The sequence below is a fragment of the Trematomus bernacchii genome, unplaced genomic scaffold, assembly GCF_902827165.1.
Source record: "Trematomus bernacchii unplaced genomic scaffold, fTreBer1.1, whole genome shotgun sequence".
NCBI classification, from domain to species: Eukaryota; Metazoa; Chordata; class Actinopteri; order Perciformes; family Nototheniidae; genus Trematomus; species Trematomus bernacchii.
In genome coordinates, this window is record NW_022987739.1 from 13,963,438 (window position 1) to 13,986,535 (window position 23,098).

The 23,098-nt window shown below is 39.5% G+C and overlaps 3 protein-coding genes across 3 annotated transcripts; 1 reads left to right on the forward strand and 2 right to left on the reverse strand.

Moving 5' to 3' along the window:
- Window positions 1–1,505: 1,505 nt before the first annotated feature.
- plvapb (plasmalemma vesicle associated protein b) lies at window positions 1,506–7,130 on the reverse strand. Its single transcript, XM_034146492.1, has 8 exons — window positions 6,613–7,130; window positions 6,053–6,229; window positions 5,531–5,624; window positions 4,855–5,056; window positions 4,549–4,768; window positions 3,235–3,384; window positions 2,935–3,063; window positions 1,506–1,858 (listed from the first exon to the last, which is right to left on the reverse strand). Exons 1-8 carry the CDS (start codon window positions 6,814–6,816, stop codon window positions 1,850–1,852), a joined length of 1,185 nt encoding a protein of 394 aa, XP_034002383.1. The 5' UTR covers window positions 6,817–7,130; the 3' UTR covers window positions 1,506–1,849.
- Window positions 7,131–8,599: 1,469 nt separating this feature from the next.
- Window positions 8,600–13,648, reverse strand: babam1 (BRISC and BRCA1 A complex member 1). Its single transcript, XM_034147810.1, has 9 exons — window positions 13,517–13,648; window positions 12,109–12,557; window positions 11,416–11,474; window positions 11,209–11,329; window positions 11,033–11,111; window positions 10,886–10,910; window positions 10,651–10,780; window positions 10,411–10,497; window positions 8,600–9,897 (listed from the first exon to the last, which is right to left on the reverse strand). The coding sequence occupies exons 2-9, from the start codon at window positions 12,541–12,543 to the stop codon at window positions 9,697–9,699; spliced, it is 1,137 nt and encodes a 378-aa protein (XP_034003701.1). The 5' UTR covers window positions 12,544–12,557; window positions 13,517–13,648; the 3' UTR covers window positions 8,600–9,696.
- A 753-nt stretch (window positions 13,649–14,401) lies between these two features.
- ushbp1 (Usher syndrome 1C binding protein 1) lies at window positions 14,402–23,075 on the forward strand. Its single transcript, XM_034147499.1, has 14 exons — window positions 14,402–14,513; window positions 15,425–15,648; window positions 15,885–16,021; window positions 16,539–16,702; window positions 17,310–17,465; window positions 17,630–17,877; window positions 18,395–18,535; window positions 18,680–18,768; window positions 18,900–19,005; window positions 19,270–19,504; window positions 19,775–19,936; window positions 20,631–20,728; window positions 21,316–21,438; window positions 21,854–23,075. Exons 1-14 carry the CDS (start codon window positions 14,508–14,510, stop codon window positions 22,017–22,019), a joined length of 2,055 nt encoding a protein of 684 aa, XP_034003390.1. The 5' UTR covers window positions 14,402–14,507; the 3' UTR covers window positions 22,020–23,075.
- Window positions 23,076–23,098: the final 23 nt, after the last annotated feature.

Genomic DNA, 23,098 nt, shown 5'->3' on the forward strand with positions numbered 1-23,098 from the left:
CTGATAAGTGAGGTTGACGTAGCAATGTCGAGTACAGTCGGGTCCACCCTGGACCCATTTCACGTAGTCACTGTGCCTGCGTGTGTGTTCAGATCTATACATGGAAACATACTTGTTAAACAAAGGATTTCCTGAGAACAAGAGGCAGACTGACTCACCTGTAACACTCTCATCCATCAGCGCAGTCAGCCTCACTGGGCGATTTAAGCTTGCCAGAAAGAGAACAGCAAGGAATTATGAAATGCCTTATGAGTAACACAATTCAATAACGATTTTTAAATATAACAATTGCAAATGAATCGCTTCATGAAAGTTATAGATTCTGTTATTTAAAATGTATACATGTTTTTTTTTTGTCAATGTATTCACAACCTCCATTCTAATCACATTTCATATCGAAAGAAAGTATAGAAATGAGTCATCACATTTCATAGTGTGTAAAATATTTGTTCAAAATGAAGAAAAAAAAGAATCAAATTCAATTAAAATGGTTTGTCTAACCTGTCCAGCGATGTGATGCATTGATTTGGAGTCACTTGTTCAAATGACATGAAAGCTATTTAAAAAATGTGACTTTTCAATGGAAAATATATACATTTTCAACGATATATTCCTATTAAATAACAAAACCTCTGAAATTCTATTAAAATAGGTTTGTCCTAATCATCCAGCTTTGAGTAGGACAATTATTGAAAATAAATGATTGACTTTCAATAAGAACACAGCTGAATTTTCAAAAGAGTATTTATATAATTTTGAAATTCAAAGAAGAAGGAAAATTCAAAGATGTGTTCCCTACAGTACATGTCAAGTGTAGTTTTAACAATCTACTTTTTTTTTTTTAGGCACTGGGTCAATTAGTCAAGACGTTTCATATTCCTAAAATATAGAAAAAGAAAAAAAGTCATAGTATGGTATGTCAAAAAAAAAGTAATCAAAGAACGTATAGAATTTGACATGATGACAAAATGTAACTGTTGTTAAAATGCTCTGGGTTTCAGCAGGTAAGCCAATCGTTCATAGGGAGGATTGAGGGGGGGAAACGGATGCAGAAACAGCAGGGAGTCACACGGCTCATCGTTCTTATGAAAGGAAAAGGAAGTAGTAAAGCTTTACAACAGTTCCTATAACAGCTACTGTAGTGAACTCGTTAAATTCCTCGTAAAATTGCTATTAATTCATTTATTACTCAATTTTACTGAGTAAGAAGTTGAAAACTAACTAACCTATTCATGCTAAATCTCTTCCTTCTGATTTCTGGCCCCTAAATCTTTACGACTGCTAGCGAGTCCCTGATGTGATGATGTATTTATGACTTTGTCTCTGTATGTATTGTCATCCGGTCTGCGGAAGAAATTCAAACATTAAATTCCGTGCTAGTGGATGCTATTTTAGGAGTATTCTGTTTATTGCAGACCGTGAGCAGCTGCCGGCCAAAGTCCTGTCTGAGTCTTTGTTGAATTTTTAATGACGTATAGAGACAAACAACACTGAGGACAATACAGTTCAGGATTGAGTCAGTTTCTGCTTCATTTTATTTCCAAATAAAAGATTTACAGTACAACAAACATAACAAGACAAATATTTACACCAGTGTAATTGACATTTTTACATTTACCTTGGTTGGTACCAAGGCTTTTCAACCAATGTTTAAACTTAAACACCAATTCATATTCTAATCCAAGCAGAGCTAAACAAAGCATGCACAGTCCAACAACAGCAAGTCATTAATATGGACTCTTTATTATGTACAAATTAAAGTTTGTTGTATACAGAATATATACATGTCTTTTTTTGAAGATTTAAAGGCAAAATGTTGACAAATGTTTCTTCAGTCTGCAAGTTCATTTCATCTCCCCTGTAAGACAAAACATTGATTAGAATTAAATATCAATAGCAGCAGGGGATTTTTGAAAAATAAATAAATGTTGATGCAGAGATGTTTGCAGTAATACTTTATAAAACATATAGAAACACATAATATAAGGTGCAAGCTATGAGAACTACAGCTGAAGTTTGTCTATTTTATGCTATTTTTAGCAACATTTGCCACATAGCAGCAGGGATCATAACTTCTTTTGTCATCCAACAATTGGATCCAGACTGAATTATCCAAATAACTACTACACTCCCACTAAATGTATTGAAATGTTCGTAGACCATACAGGACTAAAACTACTGAATTTGATTATCTTCAACTGTAATTAAGGATTAATTATATTCACAATTACTTTCACTTTTCATCTACCGCCACCCTCACATCAAACTCTGTAAACTATCCAATTATTATTAGGCTTAAATGTTATCACATGATCTGTATAGTCAACTAAAACACAAAATATGATAACACCAACTGTAAAGTCATGTTATTATAGTAATCTAATAATGGTATTTATTTTAATATAAAGTTTACAGTTGGGGGTTTGCTGATGCCAGCAAATGCTCCAATGGAAGCTTTGGGGACAACAGCCTGAAAAACAAATGATCTCAGTATAGTTTAACATTACACACTGTTTTATATCTGTGCAGCTTTTACTGACTGTGCATGGATAAGTACTCCTCACACTCATAGAAAAAAATGGGCCATTTTGTGAACTTATGACTTCTTGAAAACAGTTTCCCTTTGTTATCTTGCCTGCCCATCCTTCCTGCCGCCCTTAGATTATTCTTTTCTCACACATGACCTTATCTCTGCACTGCTGTCCAAGTAATAGGTGGAGTGAATATTATTTGAAAACACAGGGTTGCATACACTCAGAACGCCGAATACAACACGGCTTCTTTTGAACCAGCTTAAGTTAATGCATTACATAATCACAACAATCTGTGCTGACTGAATGAGGGTTCTAAATCATTGCCTCACAGCTGCCTTCCCCTTTTCCTGACATGTGTTTGTAGAGAGCAAAAATGTCTAGTCCTCTGTTTTTGCTTTACCTTGGTATTGGGCTGAGCAGAGATCGTTCGCTGGAGGTTCTGAAGCTCTCTGTCTCTCAGGGCCAAAGTGTCTTCCTGCAGCTTCTTCTGATCCCTCAGCAGGTTCTGCTCAATCAGTAACTTCTCCACCTTAAAAAAAAAAGCATATTTCAATAAAATATTATCTAATGATCTTGCATTAAGATGGCAGTCCCACTTTTATATCCAGATACAGAGTGAAACAGCTTGTTCCGGGGATGTCTCCCTTGTTTCCACCCACACATGCATACACACATTCCTAACCACAGATATATCATGTACCTGGTTATCGTGAGTCTTCTGTTTGAGCTGCACCTGATTGGCTGACTCCGCGGCCGCCTCTTTACGAGTGAGTTTACACTGCTCCAGTTCAGAGATCGCATGTGAGTTTTGCACCTCCAGACTACTGGACAAGGCTTGGATCTCAGCCACCTGGAAGAAGAAAATAATTGTACTTTTAATAAAACGTTAAATATGTTCATCTGATTTCCAGATGGTACCTTTACATAATTTGTTTTCCATTTGTCTATTTCTATGTACAATGGAGTATGAACAAAATCGCCCTGAGAGACACAGCACATAGTTTAGTGAAAGTTGCACAACCATAAAATAAAGTAAATATTTATATAAAAATAGGAAATAAAAATGTGCCATAAATGTAGCCAAATGCTGTGGGATGTAGCGTCTCTCTCATCCCAAAAAAAAACAACCATGACTAGAATAAAATTGGCTCAGAATTGGGTTAACATGGAGAAAAAAAGTAATGAAAAGGTTCCAAAAACACAATTACCCCCAGATTTCTGACAAAGATGGAGACAGCACATTAAGGAACTGCTGCCCCACAGAATGAAACAGGTATTTGCTGAGGCTCTGATTTAGTTGTCCCACACTGTGCTGCTGTATCAGCAGAGACACTCTCTTCACCTCGGCTTTGACCCTGAGTTGGCCTCAGAGGACGTGTGTCTCTTTAGCTGTAGATTTATCACGAATGACGCAGCGGAGAGACTTCCTCCCCAGAGAACCTGGTTTCCTTTTCAATTTGTTGTTTGGAATATTCCATCACAGTTTAGGAAAAGTTTAAAGAAAGGTTGGCAAGAAGTGAGAACAACCTCTAACAACTGACTACAATTTCAAGGGACATTTTTTTTGTAGAACCATTTCATGATACTTCATACTTCTACTTTTTACTCCAGCTCATTACCAGTTAATTTTTTGATCTTAAGATCTTACATAAAAAAACAAAGGATAAGCTTACATACAATTAATTGTTAAGATTAGACCAGTGGTTTGAAAGATTTTTACTGTAAACTGATCAGACGCTTTAATTAAAATAACTTTGCCAGGACAGAATAGCAGCAAAAAGGGCAATTTAGGAAAGTCTGAAAATGAAATAAGAGTTTGTGAAGCATGACTTTTTCTTCTCTTCTACCTCATGAATCACTATGACCCCTCTAAGCTCCTATAAGTGCTTTACTCTCTGCTTTACTTCTCGTCTCGAGGTTGTGAATTTAAGCATACACCAAGAAGGGCACACCCAGCTGTCATTTTAGACATCAAGCCATCACACCTTACAGAATTATAAAATGTTGCACTAACCTTGTTGCCCACATTGTCCAAATACAGCTGGAACTTATTCTCCACATCTCTGGACAGGTTAGTGCATTTGTTCCTGATCTTCTCCATCCGCTCCTGCTGGCTGTCGCAGGTGAGGTGAAAGGTCAGCTGGTGGGGAAACAGGTTGTTGATCTTGGTCAGGAAATCTCTGGTCACCGTTTTGATCCCGTCCAAAGAGTGGGCAAAGTCCTCCTTGCATTTCCTGGTTAAAAAAAGAAATCCAAACTTTAACATGTTTATTCTTAATTGTTTTAGATACACACAGGGCAGATGGTGGGTAGACAGTACTTGGTGTAGGTGGTGAGCTGCTCCGTCAGCATGGTGTTCCCCCTGCGCAGGGCGATGGCGTCCTGGTGGTGAATGTCTCTGTCTTTGAGGGCGTTGTCTCTCTCCAGGCTCAGGTACTGCACCGTCTGGGTGAAGTTCGCCACAATCAGGTTGATCATGGCTTTCTGCTGGGCGTTCAGGGTCTGAAGAGTCTTCATTTCACCTGGAGGATTCAGTGGAAAACAGTATTATCACAAGAAAGCTTAAAAAAAATACTTTTAGCAACATTGACCGTTTTGCTTGTGATAATATTAAGTTACCCATAATAATTAATCAGTTATTAGATATAATTAAGACAAACGTTTGGGTTGCCAGGATGTGAGACATTGTTTGAGTCTATAAGAATGAGGCTATTATTTATAATAAAACATAAATAAACTGCCATAAATGTTAATAAGTAATACGCCAGTGAGATGTTTCCTAACCCTAGAAGCCAGAGAAACCATTATTCAAGCCATTACATATAATGTATAAGGAAGTGGTACCATTATTTGTTTATTTTAACGTTTAACTTATTTAACATATCACAAAAAAACTTCCAACCATCGTGCCTAATATTAACCACATGGACTTTTATTTTATTGTACATATATTCAAAATATAAATATTAAAATGAAGAAGTACATATATTACATACCGCTGTTAGTGACAGGAGGGGTCTGGATCGGAGGGGTGATACGACGTGACATCATGCTTGTGATTGTCGATGCACTCGTTCTCTCACAGGTAGCCTATACATACAAATACATATATGTATTTACAGCAGGAATAATATTGTATATAACATTTTTTGCATTGAGAACTTTTACTTTTTATATTTTAAGTAACATGTCCTATTTTATATTTAAAGACTTTTACTCAAATGACATTCAATGCATAACATTTACATCAAATTAAGTATTTCTACAGATTGATATTAGTAATCTTTCCCAATAAAAAGGGTCTGAATACTTTCACCAACACATGTCAACAAAAGGATAACTGGAAAATGCCAAAAGAAATTATTATATTGTATAATTTGTACATTGTAACTTTATTTTAAGCTTCATCTGTTCGGAGAATTATTTGAGGATGATTAAAATGTGTTGAAAACTATTTTAACAGCTGCACAAAACGACCTGCTTCTCTTAGCATTACACCAATCATGTCATGTACTTACTAATTTATCTTTTAGGATAAACTCTGTCTTGTTGGTGTCAGTCTTCAGCTTGGCCAGCTCTGTCTCCAGAGCAGCTTTCTCTCCGGTGCGAGCTCCCAGCTTAACTCCCAGCTCGCCCTTCTCCTTCCTCAGCTGGATGTTGTTCTCACTCAGCCTGTTGAAGTTCACCTCCAGGTCCTTCAGAACACCAATCAGACCACTCAGCATCATCATCACTGTATTTACAGCCCTGAACATATTATATTTATAAACATAATAAGTATTGTAATGTCAGAAACATTGAAAGTGATGATTCAAGCTGCCTGCTTAAACACTAACAGTTTGATCAAAATCTTCTGCAGAAATGATTTAATCAGATTTTTCAAACCTCATCAGGTCTCTTTTAGTTATTCCTACTGTTTTGATCATTGTTACTTAACTTGAAAATACATTTAAGAGTTGTTTGTCAAAATATTATTAAAATCTAAGAATTGTATTTTTGTCTTAAAACATGTTTTAAATGAGATGATTAATAGCTGACAAAATCAATTGAGGTGAATATACAAGAAGAAATCACTGACCTCGACTCTCTTCTCCTCGGCTGACTTCTCTGGCTGTCCATAGATGAGGAAGAGCACCAGGCTGACGATGATGAGGGACTGGATCAGAGAGGAGAAGAAGAAGACGATCCTCATGTAGTAGCCGCAGCTCTTTCCTTTGTGTTTGTGCAGGGGCTGCCTTGCCTCCAGGCCAAACTTGGCCCGGGAGTAGTTGGAGCTGTACATGGCGGCTGGAGGAGAAATGGTGGAAGCTGGTTCTGGAAAGATCTAAATAGGAACTCTTTTTTGCCAAAAATCCACAAGGTATCCGTTCAGATGTGATCTTTGCAGATCAGGTGCTGAGGCATCAAGTGGACTCTGTGGAGCAGAACTGGAAGGAAAGCCAGATGTGGGATGATGGTCCGTCTTCTATAGCTCTGTCACACTGCCAGGGTACAGAAACGTACATGCAGAAATGGCATGTATGAATGGATGTAAACAATGACCCCTAGGTGTGTAAAGGGGCCATGTTTATAAACGCTGCTGGAGACACACTTCCAGTCCATCCTGACCCAGCCTCCCCCCCCTCCCCTCCCTCCGTCGCAGTAACAACCTCCAGCTACACCGCTGCCAGAATTATCACACATCCCGGGTCGTTGAGACAACAGGAGATTAATGTGGCAGGAAGAATTAATACATTTAAAAGATCCCCTCTACACATGTTGTGTGTAGAAATAATCTTTCCACAAAAAGTTTGATAGATTTCTCAATAATATCTGAACATTTGAAAGTGTGAGGACTATCTTTTGTCCCTTTTTAACTTAAAAGTTAGCAAAGGATTTACATCCAGTAACCAAATACGTGTTAACTTTGCATCTGGACATGTTATTGTTGTCCTAACATGGACATAACAAATGTAAAAGTTATTCAGATCCTTTACTTAAGTAAAAGTAATTGTATCACATTGTAAAAATGACCCACTGTAAATAATAGTCCTGCATTGCAACATGTTGTCACCTTTTCACCCTCAGCAAAATGTTCTTTTAGTGTAGAAAGTGCTTAAGGTAACCAAAACTATTTTGTTATAGTCAAGAAAGAGCTTATTTAACTTACTTATTACTGACCGTGCATTGTATTTATTTAGATAATCATGTTTTATATGTAAAATCTTCACCTAAGAAGTGACTTTAGCTGTCAAATAATTGTAGTGAAGTAAAAAGTCCAATGTTACCCCCTGAAATGTAGTTAGTAACTTGAGTAAATGCAGTCATTTTCCACCACTGTCTGCACAATATTTAAATAAGAAAGCCCAATTATTTTTCCCCTGGTGGTGGATGAACAATGTAAGCCATGTAAGGAGTAAAAGCAGAACATAACCAAGAAAATCCACCATATCCTGTTCCAGGCACGGAAAGGAGTCATAGCATTGGAGGAGTGAAAGAATGAAAACAATAGGGACCTGTCATTCTTCAGGGATGAGGGAATAACAAATTCTCCCTGCAGCCCAGATGCACTGGATCCCCCCCGCGCTGTTTTCAGCAGTGATGACGTGAGGAACAGCCAACTCTTCTGGGGAAGTGTGTGAAAGGGGAAAGGTCCTCTGAGCCCGGGGTTTTCCTGCTCCCCATTGTCTCCCTGACAACCTGTCCTCACCGGAAAACAACTAATTTATGAAGGTATGTTAGAGTGACAGAAAATGAGTGACTATCAGGAGTCAGGCCTCGGATCAACTTCTGAACAAAAACAGGAAACCAAACGGTTGAAGACTGAGATGAAAACCCCTCTTAAGATAATTGACCGGAAACATTTAGGGTGACAGGAAAATATATATCTTCTATTGAAGTGATATAAGTGCCATAGGTTGATAACAGATAGTGTTTTTTGTTTTTTTAACATAATCTGCAAAAACTGCTTAATCATGAATACAGGTCCATGATACAGAAATTAGACACTGATGATGAAGCTTGACAGTGAGATGTCTGGAGGTTATACAGAGACAAATGAATAAAAAAAGCTGGAAAAACACTGATTAAAGCAGGAAAAAATGTATTAAAACTGACACTTGTGAAAATGATAATACTATTCTCTACCCTCAAGAACCGTAGCAGCTTTTTGAAGAAGGTCTTTGAATTTGTCAAGATTTCTGGAGGGACTTTGCTGCCATCTCCTGACAAAAACACAGAAAGCACATGAAGATGAGACTTGTGATTAACTATGCCTTTTTTTAATATCCATAAAGGGGCTTCAAAAATGTATGTACAATGTGTTCTCAAGTGCAGCGAGACGCGCAGTATGGGGGGCCTGTTTCTTAATCAGTCCATCAATGCTAAGGAGATAACTGTCAGAGGAGCTGCTTCAACATTACTGTACATTCACTAATTTTCTTTGTGACATACAAGAGTGACAAATCAACTAAAGATTACAAACAACCGTGTATAAAATAGAAAATACATTAAGACAAGCTTCAAAACGTGTAAATAAACAAATAAAAAGGGAAGGCAATGTTACAGAAGTTGTGACCTCTGTGATACAGTACATCATGTTACAGTTCGTCCCAAAGGTCCAGCTATGAAGAACTGTCACAGGCTCGCACTGATTTCACTCTTTAAGACTTACAGACAGATCAGTGTGGTCTGAGACTAAAAAGAAAAAACAAATGGTAAGGGAGAGAGTTTAACAAAGCCTGATGATTAAACCATCTTAATTTTTAATTATTTTTTGTATTTTGTCCTTCTACTTGTGTCCTGCTCCTGGACTCTCTGACATGTATTTCATCCTGTCACCTAGGAGACCTCCAGCCCTTCAACAGCTAACTTCAACAGCTAACTTCAACAGCTAACTTCAACAGCTAACAACCGGATGATGTTGTTACTTCCCCAGCTTAAAACAATTAATGACTCATTAATTCTTCTATGGAAACACAATGATTGTGTTTCCAGTAACTGCTGACACCCTCTTGTTTCTCTAGAAATTCACCTGGCTTCCCAAATATTCTTACTAATCATTTTTCTACAGCAGCTAATGGAGTTACCTCAGTAATGATTGGACTTAAAGAAAAGATACCCAATTGTTATCAACTACAGTGTGTGAATTTTACAGAGAAACAGGGCGTTAGTGTGTCCCGTTTTAGACCGTTGCCTCAATGTCCTGGGGGTCTTCCCCCTCCAGCAAGCTGTAAGACGCGTGGCTCTGGAAAGGTCTTTGTAGAGGGTGGGCCAGGAGTTTGGCCATGCAGTTGTGCAGCTCGATGGCCGGTCCAGTCAGGGAAACCTCGAAGCGATAGCACATTCCCTTTGAGTCCAGGTTGCAGAAAGAGGTGTAGTTGTCCTGGAGACAAAACATTTAAAAAATACCACACCGTTGAAATGCAGCACATAGGGGAAATGTCCCAATTACATCATCAAGGGAAAATCTGTCATATTTAGGTTGGTCTAAGGAGGGCTCTGATCGCTCCACACTGTTCAGACGGAGTAAGATGGACAGAAGTATCTGAATTAATTCATTTTAAAAAAACAGGAATGAACGGAGTCCCTGAATGGGTCATGGTGGGATTTTTTTTACTTTACTCTTTGATCTATTTTTAAGTTTCCTCTCAACCGGTTTTGTGTTCCCCAGAAAAGTCCAGTCAGTGCATTGTGGGTTCATGTTTAATATTGCAAAAAAAACATTAAATTAATTTTAAGATAATGTTAACGACAAAGAGTCCCACTCTTTGCGATTTGTGATATTTGGCTGTAAAAAGTAAAATGACCTTGACAAACAAACCTGAGCCAAACTACGACTTATGTTCTGGTTTAAAGCTAAATGGATAATTGTCTTTTCATCCGTTTCTTCACTCACCCTCCAGCTGGTCTCATCCCCCTGCTCGTCCACCCCGTTGTGGAGGTAAACCACATCAAAGAAAAAATATGGAGACTGCAGCATTTTCTGTGGTAGGACACAAGAACAAGCAAGGCTTTAAATGTAAAATAAATGCAACCATCAAGAAAACAAGAGACAGAAGATATTGTCAAATTCACTATAAAAAGCAACAATTTTACTCAAATTTAGTCCGGATATCTCAAAGAGTGTTATACTCACATTTACCACCTCCGATGGGTTGAACTGCAGCTGTCCTGCATGGCGACTGTAGATGAGCACAGTCCGCACCACGTACGGCGGAGGGACGGTCTGAACATTGTCCATCGACGGCAATTCGATCTTCTGACGTCTAAAAGGACAACAGAAGAAGAAATGAACCTCAGTTAACACTTCTATGTAAAGTTTAATTTATTTTGAAGGAAACCAAAAAGGTTTATAGTCAGAAAGAACTTACATTACATTAAGAAGATCCTCAAGGTCTACAGAGGACAGTTAAGGTTAAAATTAAGAACTGGAATCTATTTGAAATGCTATTGCGTTATAGTTTCACATTTATTTGAATTGTTTAAGAGTTTGAATTGAGTTTTGAATAAAAGGATACTGAAGGTCTCGCACACATTGGTGTCAAGGTCGTACAGACAGCTGCACAGCTCTCTGGGGTCCGAGGTGAAGCCCGACAGCTGAAGCACATACACAAGTACATCACATCAGAAAACAGAAGACAATGTTCCAGAGAAGTGTATGTTATATTTGAAGCAGATTAAAACCAGAACTCACCCACAGAGCGTCATCATTGACCACTACCAGAGCAAACTCATGGCGTTTGTCAATCTTGTGTTTAGTTCTGACAAACATCTCTATCATCTTCTGGGATATGTTCAGGGCATTTATTTTAGACCTAAAGGGAAAGGAAGTCACATTAGGGGGTGATGACAAATGAAAAATAAGCTCTGAAGAATAAATGTTTATTTTGCTGTAGCTTACCCATTAAAAGACTCCAACTTTGACAAAGCCATCTCTTCCGAAAGGTCTAAGCAGATGATCTGCCATAAGGAAGACAACAGCAGATAGTACAGGACTCAGATGGATCATTTGGAGGTGTTCTTAGTGGGGTTGTAAGAGGTACTTATCCATAGCCAGCGTATTACTTACAGGAAAAAGTTTAGGGAAACAGACAGGAGTACCTGCACAAAAGTTGAAGAATGTACTGCTGTAGACAGGTAAAGCCTCAACATGTATTTGAGCCTCAAAAAAAAGGCCCACCTTTAACAAATTTGAACATTTTCATCACTTTCACGTGCCTGACGGAGAACTGAAGCCACTATCTATGCTCCCTCCAAAGCCACCAGACTTCTTAGGCAAAAACAGTAATTTAACGTTGGAGAACACGAGAGTTGCTGATCTATCATCAGTAGTTGGTGTTTTAAATTGTTAGTTCAGATCCACTAAAGTCACACAATAACAAAAACCAGCTATCCGAGCGAATCAGTGGTAAAGCAGCAGACCTTGTTCTGCAAGGTAAAATTACACATTTTGAGTGTGGTGGCTTTAAAAATAGAGCATAGCACAATATATATTGCCAAATGATTGCCAATAAACAGCCAATTGATGGATGAGTACCTCATAAACCCCTACTTTAAAATCTTAATGTAAGGTAAAACTGTGATGAGGGCCTACCACTTTCTCTGGACAGTTGACACGGGGGACTCTGAGCTGGTACTCTGCTGGGGGAGGGATGGGGGTGGTCAGTGTGGGCGGCTGCTGGGTGGGCTTCGGCCTCTCTTTGGGTGCCACAGCAGCTGTGGACAGAGGGACTGTGACCCCAGCCGCTGCGGCTGCTGCTGAAACTACAACAGGAGCTGCTGTCTGAGCTACAGCGGCTGACACGGTGGTGGTTGTGGAGCTTGGGGGGCTGTCGCTGGTGGAAGCCTCGCCCTCGCCCTCAACACGACTCCCCACAGCGGGCTGAGGTATGTTGGGGTTACTGTTCCCCCCCAGGCTGCCCGTGCTGCTGCGACGGTCCTCAGCACCTTCAGGGTTGGAGCGTGTCCGAGGGCGAAGCTCCACCACGTGCTCCTCTCCATCGGCTGGACCCGGCTCTGGCGTCTCCATAGATACTCAGGTTGCTAAGGAATGCAAATAATGACTTTGATTGGTTGGCAGGTTTGATCAGTCATGACAAGAAACTGTTCTCTCACCTAATATGAAATGTCAAGTCACACACACACACTAGAGAAATGCAATTACCCAGTTCAACACTGGACTGTGTTGTGTTCATGTCTGTATGCTTTAACACTGTCACACTGTCATGTGTTCTTAGGTAGAAGTTTTAATGTATGATTGTTATGTTAGTTGTTGCACCAATTAAAATTATGTTGACTATCAACAGGGACTGCATCAGTCAAGAAACATAAATAAAATGTCAATATATGTAAATAAATATGTAAAATACATATATTTAGACAATAGAAAGATGTGTTTTTTTAGGCAGAAACAGTTCAAATATAGTCCAAGGAGTGTGCGAAAGTGCACAGTACAATATAAAGATGATATTCGCAACCAAGATAATGATCCAAAATGTGCGTTAAAGTACTTGTTGTCATCCACAGATACGATTCAAATGCACGGTCCACCTTATGCCTGCTTCCTAAATATATATGACCAATATCGAAAGTCCAATCTATAAATGTCTTTAAATGCTAAAGGATGAAAACAAGAGCTATGTATAGTTGAACACAGGTCGTACACTGGGTAAAGGAAAGCTGGATGAATCGGAGACTTTCCCCCACTGTCAATAATAACTTTATAGTCGTCTATCTTCTCTCAAAATCACGCCAGTATTGTGAGTCTGGTGGTATGAACGAAAGGTGCAACGTGTAGCTAACCGGAATAATAAATAATTGTAGCTGTAGATGATGGATAGATTATTTAGAAATGCATCAATGAATGCGTCCAGAGTGGGTCCATTCAAGCTAACACAGGTGATGTGTGGTGACAGAGCAATGTGAGCTGTTACCATTAGCTTCAGGAGAATTACGAGTCGAGACAAATCAAATGTTACATGTTAAGATGTTCCGAGACTTACGTGATAGGTAACTGCGAAACGTTCAGGATTCAAATAGAGTGAAAGTCATTGAAAGTTGTACAATATTTCAACGCCGAGCTAACATTTGTTTTGATCGGACTACTTCCTTACCGGAAATGACCAAATCCGGAACTGCGAAGTAGCACTGAGTTATGGGTAATGGAGTTTAATGTGAAGGTCATAGCTTTCTTCCTACTTATTTTTCCTCTTTTCCTTTTCAATATAGTGGTAATTTAAGTCGTACAATTTCAGCAGTAACAAAATGTGTTTGAAAAAAAATAAAGCCTTCAAATAATGCTAATCCATTTTGTAAAATCAGAAATGAATAATTTACACATATGTATTCTGTAAATGTATTTCGTAATATATTTCACTGTTTTGCGTGATGCACAAAGACTCACCAGGAGGACAACCTTGGTGTGTGGTATCACTGGACTTAAAACAAATCTCTACAATAAAAGGAAACCGGTGTTTTGAATATATGATATTGTATAAATCATGTTTTGCTTTAGTTGTTCACATTTGGCACAATGCTGCAGAATCTGTCAACATATATTGAATTACACAAGAAACTGTTTTTACTGCAGAGATTAAAAACCCCCACACAATTTAACAAGCCACTTAAGTTTGTGTCATGGTCGAAATTGATCATAACTTCATGCATTTTTCGAATTGCACAACATCATAGTACATACTCCATTTTGCAGAACAGTTACAGCATGTATCCAGAGTTTACTCACTGGTGACTATAAAAGAAGCATTGAAGCTAAATGTGGACAAAACAGGAAAGGACACAAAGTGACGGGGAATGGGTGGGGATGTTTTTCTGAGTGTTTTCCACTTACTTCATTCATCACACTAAACGCTGTTAGGCAGACACTCGGAGGGCAGACTGCAGCAGTGACTAACTAACTACTGGAAAATAAACACACAGGCTGTGAACAAATTCATCAGGAACAAAATCCCTGCTGCAGACATCAGGCTTACCACAATGGAGGTAATTTATGATGAAGTTTGTCTCAAAAATAGGTCACTAATGATAAAAGGTTTTTGACTTTTTAGTATTGTATGTTAACTGGGTACATTTGACAATTGGATGTAGAGAACCTCAGACCTGTCTTCTGTGAAATGGTTTGCTAAGATGGTGCACTTTGTCTTCAAACAAGATCTCCAAAACTGAATAATTAGACAGAATTGCAGGAGCTTGCATTGGCCATCTACTATTGTGTTCATGGAGCAGTATATATAGTATTGCTGCATGGCATCAATTTATCATATACATTACATTATGAATTTCAGCCTCTGAATTGTAAATGTGAGTGTTTCTCTGGACGCCTATTTGAGGTGCCTCTTTGCTGTTTGCCCAGTGCATGCTTGGATATCCTTCCTGTGACTGTGAATAGGAAGCGGTGGGTATAGTGGATGTATTACTGGCTGGATAAGGAATTTAAAGTATGTCGCCAACAACCACTTGCACAATATGTCTTAAAATTCACACAATCAAAACACAAGTGTTACAAAGTTTACCATGTTGACAGATGTATAGGCATCATATTACTTTAAAGCAGATTAGTTTAGCCAACATTCTTTGTGCAAAACTAAATATGGTTTGGTCTACACATATTTTCTAGACAGGAAGTTTGATCTCAGGATGTTTCAGTTTCCTCCTTTTCCGCTGCTCGAAACAATAGCCGCTAAACAGTTCAGCAACAATCTCTTGTTCAATAGCATAACACATGATGATTGTCATCCTGCAGCAAGAACAAACACTTTATGTGTTTTATATTGGGACACATTACTGTACAACTGCAGGGAAAAGGAAGCCATTTGCTGCAGTAAAAAGCTAAATGAATGCCTTAAATAAGGTTGTTTTATTTGATATCCAAATACCACTTCATGTGTCTGCAGGATTCCTGCCTGCGTCGATGTTACAGCCTGGATGCTGGGTCAGTGTGTGACAGGGAGGTGTTGACCCTGAACCAACATGCAACCTTTGACCCTGAGGGCTCTGACCCCACAGCAAACCTGGACCCTTCCCCAGCTGAACTGGCTCAGTGTGAGGCAGAAGTCGGCACGCTGCTCAGCATCATTGCAGAACTGAACAAGAAGATGGGGTCATTAAAGGCACCAAGGTCAGTGAAGAGAGTAATTACATATGCAATTTCTGAAGGCTTGTCACGTATGAATGCCACAACATTGATCTGAGTAAGTGGATTTGGTTTCACTCCCAAAAAAATGTTTTGTTGGAGCCATGTTTGTCTTTACATATTTTCCCATCAATAAATAATATATTGGTCTGCTCGATTGTCTCAAAATAAACACAAGGGTATTTGTTAGTAGAAATGTTAATGCTGATGGTATTCTTCAGTGAGCCAGGAGACCTGAGACCACCAGGACCCTCAAGGCCTCTGGTTCCAGACCTCCTGTCCCACAGGCTGTCCAGAGGCTTCCCAGAGAGGAACATCACCTCTGCTTCCACATCCAAACCTCCACGGACCGACCGAGGTAGCACCGACAGTGAACATAACTCTGGGTTTATTCAGGCACAGATAACGTTTGACAAAATGTGCAATAGGAATTTGTGTTGAATTGGCAAGGATTACTTGATTACTTTTTTGATTACATCTAAGATACGGCAATTTTATATATTTTTTTCGAAGGCAACCAATGCTATACTCATAATAAATGCATCACACATGTTGTGTGCCATATACTTTATATGGTTTGCGCCGGTGCTTTTTTCTATGTGGAGATTTGAGTTGACTCAAATGCTCAATATAGAAAACATTTAAATGTTTTGTTTTATTAAATAGAAGGAACAATATATTAAATAAACTTAAATGTTTATGCCTGCTTTTTTTGGTGTAAAGTGAAATCAAAGTGTTCAATATTTGTATAACATATATAATTACAAAGTGATCCAAAAGTATTTAGATTAGCTAACCTTTTTCTTATCAAAATAATCAAGCTACTCTCACTTTTACTAACATGATTAATTGCACCTATACTTTTCATCCACTAGGAGGCGGTGGTGTAGTGTGGACTAAACTGGAGGAGGTTTTAACGTCATTGGAGGACTCCATCAGCTGTAAGAGGTCCTGGGCGGCCCCCATCACCACTGCTGACCAGAACAAGCAAAGGGAGCATCTGAGAGCCGCCCAGGAGAGCTGGGCTAGGTCCACACAGGTATCAAAACTGTGACAAACTAGGGTTAGGGTTAAACTGCATTTAAATGTTCATTATTAAAGGTGGGGTAGGTAATTTTGGAGAAACCAGCTCGAGTGCGCTAGAATTTGAAAATAGTATACACAGCCGGAAAAACTCTGCCACTTCCTTACAGAGCCCCTCCTCCAACACACACGAACGCGCACATGACCAATGAGGGCACGAGATAAGTTTGTGCACAGATGGAAGGCTGACAGGCAGGCAGGCCATCCAGTTATTTTAGCCGGGCCGGCTAAAATGATTGGTCGTGCTTTTTACAGTACTACGGCTTCCACAGATGAAATATTTGTATGGATTTTTTGTCAAAGCACTTAAGATATTCATTGCTATCGGGATGTTAAGAGCATTCCATGGAATATAACAAAAAGTATCTCGAGCCGGTTTCTCAAACTTACCTACCCCACCTTTAAATGTGCACATGTAGGGTGAAATGTGACACATTTTTCCAAAATCAACTTGTCATGAAGAGATTTTTGGAATTCAGTATCAAAGGATTCATTCAGCAAAAAATCTATCTTTGTTCAGGCTATCTTTAGACTACTATCAACCACTTTCTCACTCCTTGCAGATGTTGGAGGAGATGGAACTAGAGTTTGGGATCTCATGCCCACCAGGCCTGCCAAAGGACCAGTATCAGGAGGACATCCTGGATCTGGAGAAGAGTCAGGAGGAGCTGGAGAGGGCTCACAGCACCATCAGCCAGATGGAGGAGGAGAAGAACAAGGTACACAGGTTTTGTCTGATAAAGAGCTTAAAGAGAAACATAAAATGCCAAAAACATAAACCAATTCAAGAAGTATTAGTATGTAAATGCAAACCTGGTTGTTCAAAACAATTTATGAGTTAAAAAAAGAAAATAAATGTAGCACCTGTTCTCTTATCTTTCAGCTGGTTGGTCTCCAGAAGGCCTGGAGGTCAGGCTGCCGCTCTCCTCCCTATCGGCCCCCAGCAGGAACTCTCAGTCCAGACTGGGCCTCTCCTCCCTTCCCTGGTTCACCGTTACTCCACAGACGGACATCCAGAGCTGGGACGCCTCTGTCTGGGGGTGGGGAGGGTTCTCCAGGGGGCTCTGTGAACTCATGCAGTCCTTGTCCAAGCCCTGTAAGCCAGGAGTCTGAGACAGAGCGACTGAACAGGTGAGAATCAGTCAAAGTAACAAACATCAGCCACAGCACACGGTCAACACGTATAACTACTGAGTGAGGTGTTTCAAGGACATATGGAAATTCTAAATGAATTGAAGTAAATTGGGACAGCTTTTAACAACAGCGGAACTGTCCGATATCAAAACATCTGTTTACAACTTGGGTGGTATAATCCAAGTCCCTCATACTGTATGCTCACTTCTTCCCAAACACATGCATTTTTGCTTAAACCTTAATATGTTAACTATTTCAACATAAAACAGTTCTCAACCGGGGAAATGTTTCTCGTAACCTTGAGACTGTAGATAAGAACATATTTTAAATAGTAAGGTTCAGCGAATATGCAATATCCAATTTATTTAAATTCATCAACACTTTGATGTTCCGTCCACAGTTTTCTTCAAGAATTAAAGGTAATACGGGTTGAGTAATTGATGCACAAATTGTGGGTTAAGTAACAGTTTGTGTTGTTTTATTGCTTTTTAACCTCATCCTCTCCTCATTACAGGTGCATTGAGAGGCTGAGGGCCAGAAATGAGCGACTGAGTGCAGCTCTGGAGCGAAGGAAGGGAGAGTCGGAGCAGATCAGTATTAAACTAAACAGACTGGAGGCGGACTGCTCTGCCCTGCAGATGGCTCTCAGATACTGGTACACACATAAAGCAAACCTGACTCACAAGTGCCAAGGATATTCAAGGACATTCAAATAAATGTGCACAGGTCAGCTATCTGACAGCAAACTAGGTTCTTATGTTGTAAAGGTCGTATTTGTTTTTGTGGTTGTGATTGACAGTGAGGAGTGTGAGGAGGCCTACAGCGAGCTCCTGTCACTTTATGACGCCAAGAAGCAGCAAAGCATTCCTCCGCAGACAGACCCAGCAGGTGTTTGAATACTGTGTTTTAATACTACTTACAACTCAGGGCACACATTCACTTATATACACAGTAGGTATAGCGTGTCATTTACACGCACACGCACACACAGTCGTGCTCACAGTTTTCTATCTCATCAGAGGCGGTCAGGGACAGGCAGCAGCCCGACACTGAGGAGCTGTCCACCTCCTTCTCGACAGCAGGAGTCCCAGAGGAAACAGAAACACAGAGAACTACAGGGCAGAGGTGACGTTTTTAAAGATCTCTTTGTAGATCGAAGCTCAAAATTAGGAATGGGTAGAAAGCAAAACATGTTTTGTCATCATTGACAAATGGAAATTGCAAAAAGAAGAATATTGCATATATCATCATTATATCTCACAACTAAAGATGTACATGCTATTAACTAAATGATTCAGTAGCTATCTGGTATGTCTTAATCAGGTGACACATTAATAAAGAACTTTCCAATATCACATTTTCAGTCACTGACTATATGTAACCCCACAGGACCCCTGATTTGGGGGTGCGAGAGACTGTTCTCCGTCAGCAAATCGAGCGCCTAAAAAGGGATCGGGCTTCCATTTGTCTACCTAAGCCAAGCCCAGGAGTCGAGAGCAAAATGTGCCATGAATCTGGTCAACCAGCTGGATCGAGAGGAGGACAAGTGAATAGAGATATTGTCAAAACTCCTGATACCAAGAAAGAGAAAGCTTCCATCTTCTATGAACTCATCTCTGTCAGGGTAAGAGATGTGTGTCTTAATTTATGATAGAACTAAAAATTATGACAAACAGCCAAACCTTCCATGCAAAGAGATCTTGAGATAAAAGAGTGGGCATCCTGATATTCTAATTGTGAAGGCACATACAACATAACCCCAGCTGGCAACATGTATACACAACAACCTCAGAAAGGGAGTGGATAAAATATGTACTTCTTGTGCGTCTGCCACTACTAGACACACAGCTTTTCTTATTCTGTATCTTTGTATACTATGGTTTAACTGCTTCAGGAGGAGATGTCAGATCTACGTGCTCTAATCCGCCTGAAGGAGAAAGAGTTAAGGTGTCTGGAGTGGGGTTTAATGGCCCAGAAGGCCCAGGAAGCAGCTGGAGCTTTCGTCCCAGAGAGCCTCAGAGAGGAGGCGGTGGAGGATCGTAAGACCGAGCAACAGGTGGGACACACTCCTACAGCAGCACCAGAGATTTTTTTTAATTCAAATAATACAAAGTCAAGGTGAAACGAGCAAGAGGGAGCAGGACGCTGGTCTACTGTGGCAGACCCGATTCAAATCTGGGTGTCCCACATGGGAAATCAAACATCTACCAAAGCAGAATCCCTTCAGGCCAGGAGGGATATTTTGGTTCCACAAGGTCTTCTGCAGGGCTGTCCTGGTGCTGCAGCAACGATTCATAGCATTTCTCATTGTTAGATGAGAAAGAGCTGAAAAGCTACTTTAGATTTCTCCTTTCTGTCAATTACTGCAGACACAGGGCATCGGAAACAACAGGATTTGACTCAAAGATTAACATTGCCTCCAAAACTGTTCCTTTTCTTCCTCAATATTTCATTTATGGTTTAAAATAACATTGTTTTTTCTAGATGCACTTTGTCAGACTCAATAACTGATCTTATATCCTTGACATTTTGTAACCATAATAACAATGGCTTCTGATTGCAGCATTGTAAATATTATTCTGTTCAAACCTCGAGATCCCTACAAAGAAAAATAAATATTAAGGGTTGCATTGCAAGACGGATGGGATGTAAAATAAACCCTTTAGTAACATATTATAGACCCCATTAATATATAATTTAATTTGGTTTTGAGCTTTCAAAAATAATGATATTTAAATGTTATGTTTCAGAGGCTCTGTGAAAATACAGCTCACCTAGGGAGTGATGTGGAAATCGCTGATCCTCGAACCAGACCCATTCTGAAAGAGCTGCAGGCCGTCCTGCAAAGGTGAGACATGTGACATTTCTCTGCAGTCCAATGTTTAAGGCAATAACACTGTAAGTATGAAAAAACATACTTATCAGTGATAGCAAATGCAAGATTTGTTTTCTCTCTTTCAAAGTGTCTCAAAAATAAAACCTGGTAAATTATTAAATGTAATGTGTTTACATCTTGGTATTCATCGATTTATTCATTTTTCAAGGAGATCTACCTGAGGAGGGAAGTTGGTGTAGAAAATTAATCATTCAGACATCTGTTGCCTGGTTTCATCTGTTGCTTAGGAACACTATGAGCAGAAATGCAGACGTTGATATAAAGGGCTTCTTGTTCTCTCTATCAGGGGCTTCAGAGAGCAACCTTTTCTCTTCTGACCTCGAGTACCGGAATACTTCTTAACAAAGCTCTGCTGTTTGCATCACACACTCAATCACACATTCTCTCTTGTGATTTAATGAGTCACAGACCCATAAAGACAAGACATTCATGATTCTTAACATGATTTGGTTTCTGTACACTAAGGTACTTAAAGTGAAATGAACAGGCAGGTATTATGTTTTTCCTTTTATTTGACCTGATCTTACTTTTGTTTTCAGGGAACAAGCCCTGAAGAAGAGACTGGCTTTAGTCCAACACTCTCTAAACTCTGCTCTGTCAGACAGCACGTCGCACAGGAGAGACAACGGAGAGCAGACTGCTCGACTTACACAAGCTCACAGGTAGGTATCACAGGAAAAGTGTTTAATAGCATGCATGTTTTCACGAAGAAGCTCAAAGACATTTAAAAAAACACATTGAATGGCTATGATATGGATGATCGGTGAGGGAACTTAGCAAGTAAGACCCATTTTATACAATCTATGAGTAAGACGTTACAGGATTTGTAGGTTGTTTTATTCTGATCCAATTGTTCTTGTTGGGTTTTCATAGCATCATTTGATCAAGTTGTACACAAGAACAAAACGTGGGTGGAAAGCTAGGATTTGTATGTTCTACATTATGTTGTTTCTACATTTAGTTTAGGGAAAAAACACTTATAAACAGGGGAAGGTCTTTATAAGTATTCAGGTTTGCTTCGCTATTTTATTTTTGTATAATAAAATCTAAAATAACCAATTCTAACTTCCATTCCAGCAAAGCGTTGAGTTCGTACCGGCAGATTCGCAGGAAGTACCGGGAGCAGGTGTGGAGGCTGGAGCAGAAAGTGGCGGCCATGACGGAGAGTCACCACCATCAGAGTGGAGCGGCGACAGCAGCTGGGGAGGCCCCTGAGTGGAGAAGGGAAGAAACTGTTCTATGATTCCTCAGTATATAATGGACAGCCCTGCTAAATTCAAGCTAATTATATGTATTTTTATAATTTTTAAAGTATATTCCATTTGATACAGATATATATATGGTATGTAGGGCAGTAGAACATGGAGCACATGGTCAGTTCTGCCGTTTCAACCCTTACGTGAGTCACCAATAAACTGCATCGGAATCCAAAGCTTAACTCGTCTAACAGGACTCACACATCACAAGACACATTCCTTATTTCAGAGAAACAGCTGTCATGCAGTCATGAATGTGTGAGGCTGATTCAAGGACTGAACCCTCTGAGGGCCTCGGGACTGACCTCGAGAGCGCACATGTCCTTTTTCCCGTACAAGCCGACTGTATAAAGCAACTCTCGGCTGGCCGTGCTGTCACAAAGCTCAGAGAAGGGGGATGGGGGCCAGGACAATGGCTGATGTGCACACAAAATGTACGGCCAGCCCATTTGTCTTCTTAGCACTTAGTTCTCGCCATCTTGCTCTCTCTGCCTTTCACTATTTCCACTTCTCTCAAACAGTCAAACAAATTACACTCAAAGCTTATTTTCATACTTATTTATAGAAGCCATGCAAATACTTTTAGTTTCTGTCAACACCAACATATTCTTGTTGACATGTTTCTTCATTACAAATAACAGGAGCACTTTTTTTTGGGTCAATCCCACATACACTCTTCTGGTCCAGAAATATAATCTAGAATTCAAAATGTGCTTTAATTTGAGTGCTTGAGTAGTACTTAAAAAAAGAAAAAGGAAAGTAGTGCAAAAACCCATTTAAAAGTGTCTGAACAAAGCTTGATGGTGCCATAACGTCGTTCCCTGTTAGAATTAGCCGCTAGGCTGGTTATTAAGCCTGCCTTAATGCGTTGCAAATAATAGTGATGTTCAAACAAAAGTGTGTTCCCACCTTATTGTCGCATCAACTTTAAGAGCACTAATATACTTGATAACTTTTTGGCCCATATATTGTTGTAAATGTGCTACTGTCAATGTTATTGTTTCAAGATCTGATTTTGTAAGTATTAAAAAAAAGTTCTAAGACTTGGTTTGGTTTCGTGCATTTC